Raw genomic sequence first — 16,255 nt, 5'->3', positions numbered from 1 at the left:
CCCCGAAAATATTTGTGTAAGTAAGACAGTTTTGGGGGCTTCTGAAAGAATGCTGAGGAATTCAACTCAAGCCCTTGGTGGAAATGGACTGTATATAAATCAGTGAGTGTCGCTTGGGGTCCCTCGGCCTGACTCCAATATGTAGGGTCCAGGCTGTGCTGGGTAGGATGGCGTGGGTGAAGTGTGGTCACTGAGGGGGAGAGAGCCCTGCCCGGAGGCTCCATGGTGGCAACCACACGCTGTTTCCTTATGATTCAGTCCACCCCTAATTTTCAAAAACCTCCGGATGAGGTGTTCTTCTCTTGTTCAGGACCAACCCTCCCCATAACATGTAAAGTCTTGTCTCTGGATCCTTTAGGAACATTAAGCCACCTTTCTCCAGTTTCTGTGTCAGGTGGTTCATTGCTCCTCAGCATTTATGTATAATGATAATTACAAATTACTCTTTTTTTTTGTAGTGCTTACCATGTGTCAAAAACTGGTCCTAAAAACTTTATGTGTATTTATCTTATTTAACATTCATACAGTGCTATGCAGTAGATTATTAGCCCTGTTGTACAGCTTAGAAAACAATGTCTGGAGTAATGTGACTGGTCCAAGGTCATAGAGCTGGTGGTGTAGCTGGAATTCAAACCCAGAGCCCTCAAGAACAGCAGCAAACCCCACACACCCCTAAGTGCACACTCAGCATTACTCACACTTTTTTCCTCTCTTGGTCATTTTCTTAAACAAATACTCACTTCACTTCGGGGACACCCCCACCTTGCCTCTTGGTTCTCCATGGCTCCTTGCCGACTCCATAGCTTGGGCCCCATCCACTGTCCCCTTCTTCTCCCAGGTCATTGGTGGCCTCCCATTACTGCATGCAGTAGACACTGTCCTATCCACTTTCGAATCTGACACTGTTTACCATTTTCGTTTGTTCAAAACCCTCTGCTCCTGTGGTTTCAGTGACATCGTCCTTTGTTGTTTTTCTTGGTGGCTTTCTGGACATCTCTTTCTAAGGAGTCCCCCTTCTTCTACATGACCCTTAATCATTGCTGTTTTTCCTTCTGTGTTCTTTCTTCACCCTCTTTTCCTCTTGCTCCATGGGTTTCCCCCTGAACTGTGTCATTCCGTATGAAGAGCTAGTCTCAGATCTGTTTCTCCAGCTCACGTGTCTGATTACATGCTACACCATGCTTTCAGCTGCCCACCTGTTTTAGGTACATCAAATTTATCATGTCCAAAACAATTCAGGATTTCCTTTTATGAACGCCCCACCCCTTTTTTCTGGTATTCTATATTTTACTCATTTGGATCACTCGTTCCGTTATCCAAATTAGAAACTTTCACTATTTAAAAAAAAAATCTCTCCCCTTTACCTTCTGCAATCCAATTAGTGTCCCAAACTGTTTTGGGTAATTGTAAACGTCTTTCTGCCTGCTTCCTTCTCTCTGTCCTCCTGTCACTCTTCCTGTTCCAGTTGTCCATCTCTCACCTGGATTACTAAAATGGTCTCTTAACCACCATCCTCTCTCCAGCACTGCCTTTCTCCTGTGCTGGAGGGATTTCTGCAGCAAATCTAATTTAGTAAGTGAGAAAAATACTGGTGGCGATATAGCAATGAGTAACATATACCCAGTCTCAGTCCTTATAGCACTTACTTACCTATGGGACACGCATTAAGTAGGTTGACAATGACAGTGCAGGGGAGCACTGTCATCAGGAAGTGGAGAGTGGTGTGGAAGCAGGACTTAGGCCTGGAGGGAACCTTCTGGAGGGAATGAACGATAGATGACAGTTGGTCAGGTAGGGAGGCAGCTTGTGGGTGGGAGGGGGCACTTCTGAGGACTGCCTGAGGGTCAGCATGGCCGGGGTGCAGTTTGGAGCAGTGAGAGGTGGCCTGGAGGGGAAGTGGGGCCATCTGCAGACTTTATGTACAGTTTATGTTAAGGGCAGTTGTGCAGTTAAGCTGGGAAGGGTCAGATCCCATGTATGTTTTAGAAAGAGTCTCCCTCCACATTACAAAGTGTGCAGAAGGGATCGCAGCGGGGAGACTGTTTTCAGGAGCAGCGTTTCTCGTCCTCGGCACTTGTGACATTCGGGGCCACTTGATTCTTTGCTGTGGGAGGCTGTGCTGTGCAGTGTAGGACGTTTGGCGGTGAAGAGAACCAACATTGTGCCATGAAGCGGCCTTTGGGGATATTGATTTTAAGCTGGTTATTAAGAAACAAGACTCAGAAAGAACCTTTGGCCCTTCCTCCCCACGCTCCTGCCCAAGAGACTGAGACAGAAACTTGCTCTAGAAAGGAAAGCTTAGGGTGCTGCCGGAGCCGAACTTGAATAAAGTATGGTGGATAAGAGGTTTCAGAGGGCCGGGCAGGCACCTGTGAGCTGGATCCCTGCTGTGTCCCACTGTTTCTGGGTTGCCCCGTAGAATGTTTCCTGCCATGATGTTCCTTAAGTCCCAGTGACTCTTCCTTAACTACCTGTAAGTCGCCCAGGATCACTTCCAAAATCTAATACCCCTTCCCCCTTTTCTCCTTTGTCCAAAAATGTCTTATAAACCCAGCGTTGCCGCATTACCTTTGGAGTTTTCCTGCTTATGTGAATTCTCCTGTTCAGGTATTGAACATTTGATTTTCTCCTGTTAATCTGTCTCTGTTACTTTGATTATTAGTCCAGCTGGAGGCACTTAGAAGCTGAGAGGAAAGATAGTAATTCTTTTCAGCCGCCACACAAGCATCTTGGTCTCTACCACCCACCAGATTCCAGCGCCTGCCCTCCACACCGCCAGTCCCCAGCTGTGGCAACCGGGAGCCCTAGACACAGCTGAAGGTCCCTTCAGGGACAGAAGCAGCCCTGATCTGGACAGGCAAGGCCTGTGGATGTCCTGGGGGCTGGGGCTGGGGGGTGGAGGTGGTGAGGACGTGTCAGTGGGGAGTGTGTGTGACGTGCCACCACCCAGTGTCTTAGGAGCAGCCGTCGTTACCAACCTGATTCTGTCCATCCAACAGGGACTTGAGATAAACACTTTTCCACAAGTGTTTTTTCATTTTGGTTTCAGTTTGTCAGGTTTGGGGCCAGATCCAAGGTATGCTTTCCTGTGATGTTTTGCTTAGGGCTTCTTTGCTGATAACAGAACCACTGTAGCGGGAAGGGATTTGTTAAAGGGCACCAGGAAGTGAATATCGGAGAGAGCCAGAGAACCAGACCTGGGCCTCTCGGCCATAGAAATGCACCCGCCACCCGCCCAGGCCCACAGGACTGGACCATCAATGGCCACTGCCTGTCTACCCCAGAACCACATCTCTGCCCCCGGCCAGCGGCCCCTGAACTGTGTAGCTGTGCTGAATTTGGAGCACGTGGGCAGCCAGTTTGTAAGGCAGACTAGGAAACGGGGGCTCCATGTGTCCTGCTCAGGCCCGTCCAGGAGGGCCAGCCGGAGAGGAAGCGGGATGGGCACTGAGTACGCTAGTTGCCAATACCTGCCTCTGTGAAAGACCACTTGTGATTTCAGATGTTTTCTTTAGGCGTAAGCGTCATTGATTCTTCCTCATGGTATGGCTTTCCTATCTTAGTACACTCCTCATACTGCTCTCTAAAGAACCTGATTTCGTTGTTATCTCTGAGCCCTTTTAAATGCTGGTAACGTGGCCTGGGGAAGACTGTCTTTTCAGATAACACTTTATCCCTTTGCCCCGGTATAAAGTCCAAATGGCTCTCAGGACTTTGCAGTCCGGCCCCAGCCAAGCTGGGCAACCTCTGCCCCGCCCTGCCCATCACCTGGCTGCCCCGAGCCGCGGCCAGGCCCTCTCAGCTCCGCTCAGGCCCTGCCTTCTGCCGGGGTCCCTGTCCTGGCCTCTGCTGAGGAAACTGCTCGTCCTTCCTCTGGACTTCTCGGGTCCCTGGGAGAGTTGGGTCATCCCTCTCTCTGCACCGAGAACACTCACCATGCGCAGCATAGTTGCTTGTCTGCACGAGCTCGCAGTGCCTCAAAGGCACACTGAGTGTATGTGGAATCGTTGCTATAGAATTGATAAAAGGGAAAGAGCAATTTAGGAAAATCGGTGTCTAACAGTTCTGCTTGAATAGAAGAGAACTGGCTTTGTTTGTGTTTCTTTTTTTGGTTTTGTTTCCAGAAACAGAAGTTTATTAACACGAGCATGGTGCACACACGTGGGGACACGCAGACAAGAGTATCTCCGAGGACGGGTTTCTGATTCTCTAGACACACTGTGTGAGAGCTGTTAATGACACTCCTGTCTGACTTCTTACTTAAGAAATTGGAAGGTCCCTGGTTTCCTGTAGCGCATGTAATTAGTTACTATTTTAGTGCTAGTGTTGTGGATTTTCTACTTTCATCACAGTAAGGTTTCACACATGAAAATATAAGCGTGCATATAATTATGGCATATATGTTTTGCTAGAAAATAAATCTGAAAAAAGGAGGGAAGGGCATGTGGCTGGGGGAGAGGCAAGTGGGATTTGCTGAGTGATCTCCTTTCTGTATCAGGTGTTGTTCTGGATGCTGCGGTACCTGTTGCCTTGTTTACCTCTCAGAACTGTCCTCAGAGGCGGCCATTACTGCCAGGGCAGTGGTACACGGCCAGGTTTTGAAGCTTAAACTATGTTGTCAGGGTCACTGCTGCTCAGTGGTGGGAAGGGATTCACACCTGTCTGTGAGACTGAAGCCTCGTGATTTTTTCTATTTTTCTGGGTGTGGGATTTAGAACTTTATATAAAAATGTAGAACTTTATATACAAATTTTTAAGAATAATATTTTTTGCTTTCACTCTAAGTATATGGAAAATTGTTAAGTAAAACTGTGACTGTAAAGTTAATATAAAATTTGTCTTAAGTTTGAGGAATCCTGTTTTAAGAAAGGAACCTTTCTGTAAAAAAATTGGTATGAATCATGAATACTGTCCCTTCATTAGCTGCATTTCATTCTAGATTATCCAAGCATCTGAAAGCATCTCTGGACAGTATTACGGTGTAAGAGACTCTCTCTGGGCGACTGCAAGGTCACCCAGTCAATTCCTTTGCTATCTGGGGGATGAATGTTCTCCAGGAAGATAGAAGAAAGGAGATGCTGCGTCTGAAGTGCCATTACGCGGTCCGGTGTGGGCATCCTCAGAAGGCAGAGAGGAGGTCACTGCTGACAGGGCAAGAGAGGAGGGTGGGAGCGACAGTAAATGCAGCCGGCTGCAGGGAAAAAGGGACGGCAGTGCAGAGAGCAACAGAACAAATGTACTTCTTCTTTTTTAACTTGTCAAAGTCTAGGAGGGTGTCCCAGGTACTCTAGTGTAAGCCTTTCCTTTGCAGTGAGGGGAAACTGCGTCCTCAAAGATAAACTTCTTGTCCAGTGCTGTACATCTGCTCGTAAAAGGCCTGGTGGGGCCTTGAACACTCAAACCCAGGCCCCCTGATGTTTTCTCGGATGTCACACTTTCTCTAGAAGAATAGAGAAAAATATCTGAGAACAGGGCTCAAGAGAAGCCGCTGAAGATCTCTGTTCGAGAAGAACTGCTTGTACATGAAAACGCAGTCGCCACCTGGAGCCCCGCGCCCTCACACATGATCCCCTGTGTTGTGTGAGCAGCCATGAAGACCTTGCAGCCCACAATTGTCATCCAAGCGTGTGGGTTCCTGGAGAAACGAGTAACTCCAAGGGCGGGATTTGTTGGAGAAACAGGTGCTCCCCTCTGTTTGCTTTCCTCATGCTGTAACTCAAAGGCATTTCCAGAGGTCTTGTCTTTTTCTTTTTCCCCCCCATAGACTCAGGATGCTTTAAGCCTTATGCTGTTTTGTTTTTCCTGATTTATTTTCTCTCGTCTACCTGGCATCTTCCATTGTGTGTTCTAGCATCTTTGTGTGATTGTGTATTCTGTTAAGGCGTCTCTACCAAAAGGAAAGGGGATTTCTTCTGTTTCAGTTTCTGTTGAGTAGGAAAATGCTCTCTATTGTTACGATGGTCAAATGACTATGCCAGAACCTGGCATGGCTGGGCCTGCGATGGTTTAAAGGAAAAACTGTTCTAACCCATTTCTTCTCCTCCTCCCCTCGGAGTTTGCATTTTTAACCTGAGTCTTTTCATCCTGTCTCTCTGCACTCCATCCTCTTCTAAACCCCTGCCTTCTGTTACAGGTGTGATGAAACCAGCAGGGCCTTTGGGGGCTGCTGCACCCGGGGGGATGTTGCTGCAGGGCCCTCCACCTCCTGGACCCCACCAGTTTGGCCAGAACGGAGCTCATGCCCAGGGTCATCCTCCCCAAAGGTGAGCGAGGTTGATTCCAGCTTCCATTTGTACATTCTGCTAAAATTGTCCCACATGTCCCTTCTGAACTTGCATGTTTGTTGATTGAAAGTTTGACCTCTTGACCTGCCCACATCCTTGAAAGGATGTGCTAGAACACTGCCCTGGGATACAAAGCATTTAGAAAAGTTAGGAGGGAAATAAACAATACCAGTACATATTAACAAATATATAAAAATTACGGTGTCGGGGGGAGGGGGGTTCACAGTGTGAGGGATATAAATGATGAACGTCTAAGTATTACCTTGTCCTGTACACCTGAAACTAATAAAAAAAAAAGAAGAAAAAAAAGAAGAAAAAATAAAAAAAAATAAAATATGAAAAAAAAAATTACGGTGTCAATACCATACATTTTAGGTTTTGGTTATAGTCACCTTATTTTAGAGTTTTGAATTAATCTCTAATATCTTCGGATGTCTATATACCCTGTATTCCCCAAAACTACTTTAAATCCCCTGTTCTCTTGATTCCTTCACGGAACTGAGCTCAGTGCCAGTAGGTACTTGATAAATATTTTTAAAATTAAATCAGATTGTGGCCCATGGGAGAGACTGGATTTGGTGTGGAAGGTACAGGTACCAAGGAGGGACTCTTGAAAGGCCGGGCGATAGTAAGAACAACACAGGAAGGAAATCTTCTGTTTGTATTTATAATAAATGAAGGGAGAGTTGGAGGCAGGCCTGGAGAAGCCAAAGTAGGAGATGTATGGGATATTTAGAGCCCTACAACCCACACGGGACCATCTCCCGAGCAGGGAGCCTGAGCCATACCATCCCTGCTGGAAACCTCGTTACTGTTTGTCCTGGGAGGTGTTGCTGTGAGTAGATAGTATTCACGCTGGAATTTCTCCAAGGGTCACCTAGAGGCTGTTGCTTTCCAGGTTCCTTTCCCAGGTGGTCAGGCTGCAAGGTTGAGGTTTGGGAGGGAGGAATCCCTCAGTATGAATCTGGACCCTGCTGATGGTAAAGCCATTTAGTCACCTTTCAAGGAGCCTATAGTCCCTGCTAATGGGAAACTCCCTCTGGAGTTTGAAAGATCATCACATTGATCCCGTATGGGGCGTCTGTGGGCTTGACAGTTCCCGGCTCTTCTGTGTCTTGAGAGCATTTGCTGTTGACATGGTAGCTGTGAAATGCATGTGGAGGTAAATGCAGGAAGCAGAGGACAGGTCGGAGTAATTTAGTTTACATGTGACTGTGGTTTGGAGAAGCAGCAGCGAGAAGTGAAGGGGCCTGACCCAGGTCCCTACTGCCTGCCCCACCCAGTCGTGCTGGTGGGGCGAGGGTGGGGGAACAGAAAGAGTGGGACCCAAGAAGCCTCTTCTGGATGCTGGTGACATTACTGGGCCTCTAGGTCTCGTTTTCCTTACTCGTAAGGTGAGGAAATAGAATTCCTAGTCCAGAGTAGAGGGAAGAAGTTCTGGAGAAATTCGTTGTTGTGAACTACCAAGTATCTCAGATTTCTTTTTTTCAGAAGAAATGCAAAAATCAAACAGCTGCTTTGAAGTAAGAAAAGGTTTGGCTCATTACTACGTATGAGCCTGGGTTGAACTGGTCTTTGGGTTGTGTCCATTTGTTTCACTTGAATTAGGTTCCTTAGGACTCAGCCAACTCGGGGCTTTGCCATCAGACAGACCCTAGTGTATGCTGGTGAGCTCGGCACGGCATCCAGCCATGAGGACGCCGACTAGTGCCCAGGCAAGATGCGATCCACCTTAGCAGTTGGCAATTTGTGTATTCTCTGGCTACGGGAGGCAGAACTGCTCTCTGGACCTTGCCACACCTGCTGGCTCCGCCATCTAGTCGTGGCAGCGCCGTTTATGGGTCTGCTCTTCCCGTCATGCCCAGCGAAGAACCCACACGTTATGCCCCCTCTCCTCCACGATTCACTTGCTTCAACTTCAACTGTGATCTATAGGTTGGAAATGGGGTTAAAAATGAAGACGGCTGGGGGAAGTCTAGCAGTCACCCTAAGCCTCGGCGGTTGTCAGGCGGCCTTGCCCTCATGGGACATACTTCTGCCTTCGTGGCTCAACACTGAAGGGCGCAGTGATTGACAGGTGGATCACGCCGTCTGACAATGGGTCGGAGTGCACAGGTGCACACGAACTTTGATGATTACAGCGCTTCTTGGGAGTTGCTTGTACCATTAGAGGGCCCATCAAAGACGTATCTTAATTTCACTAAGCGGTCAAATAAAAACAAAACAATTCAGTCATTATGTTGATTGAAATTTAACATGTATGATTTTTATTTTTAAAATACTGCTATTTCAAAAGTAATATTTCATAAAATTTAAAATCATACCTAGTGTGGGGACAGAGCCAGGAGAGCAGTTTCCAGGCTCTCGGCCTCACGTGGAAAGGTGCTGGCTTGGGGAGGAGATGGCCATCAGCTTCGACTAGTTGACCATCAGCTGTAACCAGTGAACCACTGGTCTCCAATATAACTGCCATGGCTACACTAGCAAGTGGCGTTGTTGGTTGCCAGAGAAGCAGTCAGCAGATTGCGGCTAGCAAGTGTGGTTAGCAAGCGGGGATGGTAGATTGCAGATTGTGTAGATCCTACTTCCTGTGTCTCGCCCGACCCGCCAGCGAGACTGGGGTGCAGGAAGACCCCTTGTTGGGGTACTGGCAGATGTTTGCTTTTGTGTGTCTACCAGCCGCCAGTGAGAACATAGTGGTATGACTTCCCTATCTATGGCTCTGTTTTGTTCCTTTTTGTCTTCACCATATCCTGCGTTCTTGTGCGGGGAGCGGGAGCTGAGACCCTGCATGATACCTAGACGTTTGTCTTTTAGATCTTGGCTGAGCAGAATACATGTCTTAAACTTGTAAGTGGCACTAAAGTTCTTTACAGAGGGTTTACTGCTGGGCAGGATTAATCTAAATAAAATCTATCACCTAAATATCCATTTGTTAATTATAAAGAGAAAAGTCAATTGTAAGTGACTTATTTTGACCAAGAAATAGCCATTGGAGGTAGAGGGGGAAAGGAGACTCATCTTCCCAAGTTAAAGCTGCTGGGGTAAATCTACTGGTTAAGAATTGGTTGCAGTGGCAAAGGAGGGAACAAGAAAAATAAGAGAAACAGTGGTGGGGTTTTTTTCTGTTTTTTGTGTTTTGTGTGGAAAGTGATGAATGGCTGGATTTGGCACAGCTCTTTGTTCCAATCAAACTGTGAAAAACTTGGCACCATATCCACACTCTTACCAACGTGAGCACACAGCTCACTTCTTGAGCAATTTGTGGCAAACTTGAACATGAGAAGTGTTTGTAGTTGAGCAGGCCCCAGACAACTGAGTCACCTCTCCAGAGGTCTAGGAACTAACTGAGGCTAAATTGTCATGTTTTCAGAATCCTCTTGAGATAATACTGTATTGACTGTTCTTTTTGATGATGACTCTGCCTTTGCCTGACTTTCAATGAAATGGCGAATTTAATACACATAAGAGAATGTTTCTTACCCCAGAAACCTGTTAAATGAAGTAATCACCATGAGAAATATTGAGATCTGTGTGACTCGTACTTTAATCACATTGTATTTATAGCAGAGGAAGGGGCCATTGTGTTCCTCCCGCTCATTCTTACAGTTGGACGGCTGGGAGCTCAGGAGACCAGGTGCTTTGCCTGCGGTCATGCATCGGGTCTCCAGGTTAGGGGTCAAAGGACCTGGAGTCTTACCTATGCTGACACCCGCATGCTGTGTGACCTCGGATAAACTAATTTAGTACAGTAATGAAACTGGAAAGGATTCAGCCACTTCGTATGTTTCAAATGTTCTGTTAATTTCTTCTTTATATGAAACCTTTTGTTAGCCTTTTAATATTAATTTTATTTTCATTTTTGGTAATATTGCTTTTAAAATCCGAATCTATTGAAGACTTAGAACATTCGTGTTGTTCAGAAAATCATTTTGTGTGTAATTCTGAAGCCTAATTCCTAGGATTTATATTAATCAATGAATGAAAAAAGTTGGCATTTATGGGTCAAAAAGTAATGACTGGTGGTTGTACATTCTCTTATTTTATATTTTAAATCTTTAACTTTTTGTTAAGTTAAAAAAATACTTGTGGCTGCTTGTGTCGTAACTTTTATTTGAAGCATAGTTCATCCTGTTTGTACCGTCTATGTAATAAATGGTTCATACAATTTTATATTTAAAAAATGTTATTAAAATATTATTAACTAACCTCTCAAGTGGCAGTGAAGGATGGAAGGCAAGAGCACAGGCCACTCGGGAAATCATTTCTGGTTTAAAGAAAAATTGAAATCACAGTATGCCACTGGGAAATTTTAATTCTTATTTAAAATTGGTAAGAGCCATAATGTGACTCCACGGGAAGGCAGATGGACCATAACGGGAACGTAGTTCAGGTGGCTGTCACTGTTTCATGCAAAACAAGGAAAAATAAACATACACTAAGTTCTAACTCAATGAACGATAAAGCATGATGAAATTTTTAGGTTAAAAAATGGGTGATTTCAAAACTTTTCACTGAGTCATTTGCTTTCAGGTACTGTTTTGTAGATAACGTCCTGCTCACTGAAATTACAGTGCAGGTGACATTTTCTCTGGAAAGCTGGGTATGATTTAAGGAGAATGATCGTAAAGCTGCAACCACAAAGCATGTTAGTTTTCTTCATTTCTGTCCTATTGACCAGTAACCTGAGTACAGATAAGGCTGCAGTGGGTCAGCTTCCCAAATTGACTTCCAAAGCTGCCGCTGTGTTTACATTAGGATTGATTTTCCCCCCATGTATCTTGAGGTGTTCGGCCTGTGAGTGTAGATACGGAATGCTGCTGCATGATTCACTTTGAGCTCATATTGAGATTAATTAAAGACTTATCAGTCATTTCCTTCTTGTACACTGGATGGGCTTATTTAGTTTTACAAGTTATTGACGTTTGCTGTACTCCTTTTGCATGTGAAACTCGACAGTATCATCTAACATCCTTTTTTCTCTCTTAGATTTCCAGGTCCTCCACCTGTCAACAGCGTGGCACCCTCCTGTTCACCATATGCGTCTGCTGCACAGTCAGCTTACCCCAGCCCTCCATCCACTTCGTCCATCTCCCAGCTGGGCGGTCAGCTCAACGCCATGCACATCAGCACCGGCGGTAACCGTTTGTTCACGCACAGCCTTGCGTCCTGAGTGCTTTAATGAGAAAAGTTTTCCTTCTTTAAACGGCCATAACTCTGGCGCACCGTAGTGAAACCATTTTGGGGACTTTTTATATAAATTATGTGTATTGTATATGGCGGTAATTATTATTTTTCCCTGATTGTGCTGCCATTTATTTCAAGATAATCGAAGGACCCTCAGAATAGCTTACGTTCAATATAAGAAAATAAAAAACAAAGAATGTAGGTGTCACAAATAAACATTAGAACAGTGAAATTACTTTAAGAAATATAAGAGGGGTTTTAACTTTGTGTTGTTTATTAGGGGGCCTTAAAATAAAAAGTATAATGTTCACAGTGCATTCAGATCATGGGCAGAATGGACACTCAGATGCAGTGAGGCAGCAAAGGGAATAATAGAAGAGAAAATAGTTACAGTACTGAGACCTCCGTCAATAGAAAGGCTGGCTGTTCTTGGGGCCAGAGGACTCTCCACTGTTATAACAGTAGTCGTCCATCTGTTTCCATGAGGAATGTTTCCACTACTCAGAGTTCGCTTTTTCAAAGTATCAGTGAAAAACCCTCAGAATATTTCTTATCTTTCCCAAATGGAAAGGTTTCCTATCTTTCCTATTGATTCCCAAATGGGTAAGTTTCCAACGAAGCAACTCAATTTCACATAGTCAGGGAAAGGAAAAAGTAATCTGGCTTTCCAGCTCTTTCTAATATCATTGGAAAGCATGTTGGTGGCCCATCCCTTCTTTCTGGTTATTTCTATCTAGTTCTGAAATCCATTTGATTCAGTCAAGCACAAGATGCAAATAACTCGTTGAATGTACATAATAACATTTTCTTCTACGTGACTTTCTAGATTTTGTACAGATACAATTGCTTAGTCGATGGCATGTGTCAAGCAAAGTTAATGAAACTAAGTTAAAGTCTGTACTGCTAATTTTCTGACTAAAATTATACTTGTTGCTTTTACCCTTTTAAAATTTTTCTGGTGTAGAAAATGCCCCAAATAGCATTTGTATCACTTTCTGAATGAGAATTTCATCTTGTGGCAAAAAAAAAAAAAAAAAAAAAAATTGTAGGCGCCTTCTTGCTTTGTCTCAGGAGAACAGGTGTCCCGGTCTGTCCTGTGGGGAAGTCAGAGAGCTGAGAGATGCGGTGTTTAGGTGGGCTGCTCTTCTTTCTCGCACAGGTCCGGGCATGGCGCCCCCCGGCCAAGGGCCCCCCGGCCCTCTGTCGGCACAGTCGTTCCCGGGTCCTCCACGACCTCCGCAGCCAGCCATTTTGCAGCCTGGATCTCAGGTTCTCCCGCCTCCACCCACGGCACTAAACGGCCCTGGAGCACCAGGGCACAGGCAGGACGGGTTCCCTGGACCTGCTCTTCCGAATGCCCAGTTCCAGCCCCCGCCGCTTCCAGGACAGAGCCTGGGCACTGGCTACGCTCCACAGCCAGGTGAGGTGGGCAGGGCTCAGGGACGGCCTGGGGTTTCCTAGGGCTGCCCTGACTTGGGAATCGGCTCTGTTCCTATGTTCGTAGGCATCTGTCACTTATTTTTAAGAAAGGGTGGCAACCACAGATAGTCACACTTAATTCGCCGCCTCATTGAAAGGGATGAAAAATGCAACATGCTTGGCTGAACAGCATGATATTGTCCCACAGCACCACGCCTGGGATTAGGTTATAGTCATTTCTTTGTAACATGTTTTCCAAGCAGCCAACTATGGTGCCCAGATGCCAGGCGCGCAGCTCTCATACCCAGGAGGCTTTCCCGGAGGCCCTGCACAGATGGCGGGCCCACCTCCGCCCCAGAAGAAGCTGGACCCCGACTCGATCCCCAGCCCAGTAAGTGCCCTTCTCTCTCTGCAGTCTCCCTGACAAAGGACCATTCTGTGCTCACTGTTCTCAGCCATGCTTGGTTTGCTAGCATCTATCCTGTCCTTTGTGGTGGCAGCACAATACCCATCACATAGAGAGAAGGCCTCCTTCCTTGTGTGTGTGGGGGGTGTGGGGGGTCGGGTTACAGCAGATGAGGGTCTCCATGAGAGAAACAGCCTGTGCAGCTTGTCTTTGACATTCTGCAAACCTGGCAGTATCTATTGGTGTTTACACTGGCGCATATTGGCAGTGAGTCCATGGTATTTAAAAGTGTATTTTAAATCACTAAAGGACCCCTTTCAATACGGGTAAGATCTCCATGCAGAATGAAAGTACAAAGTAGATTCCATTTTGCATGCTAAAAAACACCAAGACTTTTTCATATAAAATTAGAGCTACAACATAATTCTTCTCCACCACAGTGATATCTTTGGGGGTTACTCTCTAGGATCTGTATCAGTCAGCTTTCATTAGGTTATTCTGTGTAACATACAATCCCCAACTTTGCTCACAACTGCAAAGATTTATTTCTCATCTCAGTTACCTGTAGGCTACAGTAGCTGCAGTTTGGCTCATGCCCTTATCACTCCAGAATTCAGGGTGAAGGGGCACCCCATTGGGGATGTGTTATTTTTATGACCAAGGGAAAACAGGAGTTAAGTTTGGAGCATATCCTAGATCTTGAATTTAATTAGAATTCAAATCCTATGAAATCAGAAAGATAGAAACATAGATTTAAAGGCAGGCTAAATTGGTCTCTGATATGCCATAAAACCAGTGATATCAGTGCCAGCCAGGGCCTGGATGGAATGAGATGGGAGGGAAAACTCTACATTTCAGAGTTTGGTGGAAGACAGTTTATTACTATGGAATATAAAAACTACATATCCTCCAAAGTTGCATATTCTAGTTTGGCACTTGTTCATTTCTCCTTTTCTCTCTCTTTATACTTCCTTCTTCTCTTTCCACCCCCACCCCCTAGTCTCTTTTATCCCATGAAGAAAGAAGGAGGGCAGGGAGAGAGGAAGAGAATTACTAAGATTCACTCTCGTTTTCTTGCTAACTCCATACTACTAGATTTTGCTCGTTATTTCCATCCTGATACAATTACAACAGAGAGATAATTTGTTGTCTATTTTTTATCAATAAATGTGTTAGGAGAGAAATATAAGATGTTTCCAAACTAAACAACCCAACTTAGGGACTTGTGTTCCTTTTGATTTCTGTATCCTGCAAAAAATTAATTGATTAAATTCTAATTAAATTCAATCTTAATTAAATTCTAGAATATGCTCCAAACATAACTACCGTAAAACACAGATGAGACTAAAGCTGTTGTTTGTCTCTCATGTCTCAGGAAGCAAAGGTGCGGTGGGCAAGCCAAAGACCAAGAGGATTTGAAGCGAGAAGTTAAGGCTTCTTTGCGTTATGCATTGTAAATCAATTCTTCTGAGTTTAATCATTTTTAGCTTTTTAGAGTTTTCTTTAACTGCAAAAAATATTGTCCTTAAAAAGTTATTTTGAATTTCTTTTCTACCAGAAGCTTTTATTTTATTTTATTTTTAAAATGCTTTTCTGTGGTCCCAATAAGCAAATTGACCTCTGCAGGGTCAAGGGCAGAGCTCAGAGTATTAACAGTAGAATTTGGAAGCTGTACACTTGTGAAGGTAAACAGGTGGAACTGAAGATACAGTAGGTTGTCGGTGAGAATTTGATCTGCAATGAGCTGACCAGTTCAGAAAAGGCCTATTTCTGTGTGTGTGAATAATGAAAGGGAGGGAGGGGATGTGGAGAAAAGTCTTAACTTACTTCGACTTGCTCTCACTATTTCACTGATCAGATCCAAGTGATTGAGAATGACAGAGCCACCAGAGGGGGACAAGTTTATGTCACCAGCACCAGAGGCCAGGTCCCTCCCCTGGTTACTACAGACTGTGTGGTGCAAGACCAAGGTATTTGTTTTCAGTAATATTTTCTAATTGAGGTTTTAAAATTTCACTCCATTATTTTTATGCTTGTGCATTGATACCCTTCAGTAACGCTGTCACTAATGGGGACCTCTTTATAGTTGATAAAGGGACCAGTTTGTCATCAGTCATTCAAGTACAGAGAAGGAACTATCAACCGAATTCTGTTCTCTGCTTATAGAAGTCTAGAGAGTTTCTGGTGAGATTCAGTGCAACATACCAGATTTTAAAATTCTTTATTTTATTTTATGGTTGAAATTGGTCCAGGCCCTACTTTGGTTTAACTTACTAGGTGGAGACCTGGCAGGGTGGGATGAGCACAGCAGGCGAAACTGAGTCCTGAAGAAGTCAGCAGGCCTGCTTCTGGCCCCAGCAACCTCTTCAGCAGGACCTTTAACATTTTGGATCTGTTTTCCCACTTTCCTGCTAGGCTGAGGAGAGGCTGAGCTCTATTCCTGACTCTGTCCACGTCTGCTGTCAATGTCATATACCTGTCGAGCCTTGTGTGGAGTTGATCTTTCTGTTTTTTTATGGCAAGTTAAACTACTTCCCGCTAAGATCTAGCATCTCAGATTCTGATTATGCTATTTGAGTGGGTCACGTACTCAATCCTAGAAGAATAACGTCAGTGTCATCGCAGAGCTGTGGGGCCAGCCAGGTGCTAGTTGGGGACCCTGTGTGTTCCTCTACCCTCAGTGCTGCCCTAACGGGAGGCCACAGGTGAGGCAGAGGGGCTTCGGGCCTCGCACACCTGCCCACACATCAGCCTCCCCGCCAGGCCCAGGGAGCTGTGCTGTGGCCTCTGCCCCTTGGTGCTGCCCGTTGTCCTCTGTGAGGGGCCTGCCTGGGCAGCCCCTTGCCTCCTGGAGCCTTGGTTCACATGATACCTTTTCATTAAGGCCTCCTTTGATACTACTAAAAACTGCATTTGTCATCTTCCAATGTCATCTATTTTCTCACTTATTTATTAGGTT

General features: G+C 45.2%; 1 protein-coding gene across 2 annotated transcripts in view; it reads left to right on the top strand.

The window, feature by feature from the left end:
• The window catches only part of SEC24D (SEC24 homolog D, COPII coat complex component), a 73,862-nt gene that overhangs the window by 3,443 nt on the left and 54,164 nt on the right, over positions 1 to 16,255 (top strand). For both annotated transcript variants that reach the window (XM_081077139.1, XM_081077140.1), the window contains exons 3-7: positions 6,134 to 6,263; positions 11,274 to 11,422; positions 12,631 to 12,891; positions 13,154 to 13,281; positions 15,155 to 15,266. In XM_081077139.1, coding sequence (XP_080933265.1) covers positions 6,134 to 6,263; positions 11,274 to 11,422; positions 12,631 to 12,891; positions 13,154 to 13,281; positions 15,155 to 15,266 — 780 coding nt within the window. The remainder of the gene's footprint in view (positions 1 to 6,133; positions 6,264 to 11,273; positions 11,423 to 12,630; positions 12,892 to 13,153; positions 13,282 to 15,154; positions 15,267 to 16,255) is intronic.

Source organism: Rhinolophus hipposideros (assembly GCF_964194185.1).
Source record: "Rhinolophus hipposideros genome assembly, chromosome: 16".
Lineage (NCBI taxonomy): Eukaryota > Metazoa > Chordata > Mammalia > Chiroptera > Rhinolophidae > Rhinolophus > Rhinolophus hipposideros.
This window is presented reverse-complemented; position numbering and strand designations above follow the sequence as displayed.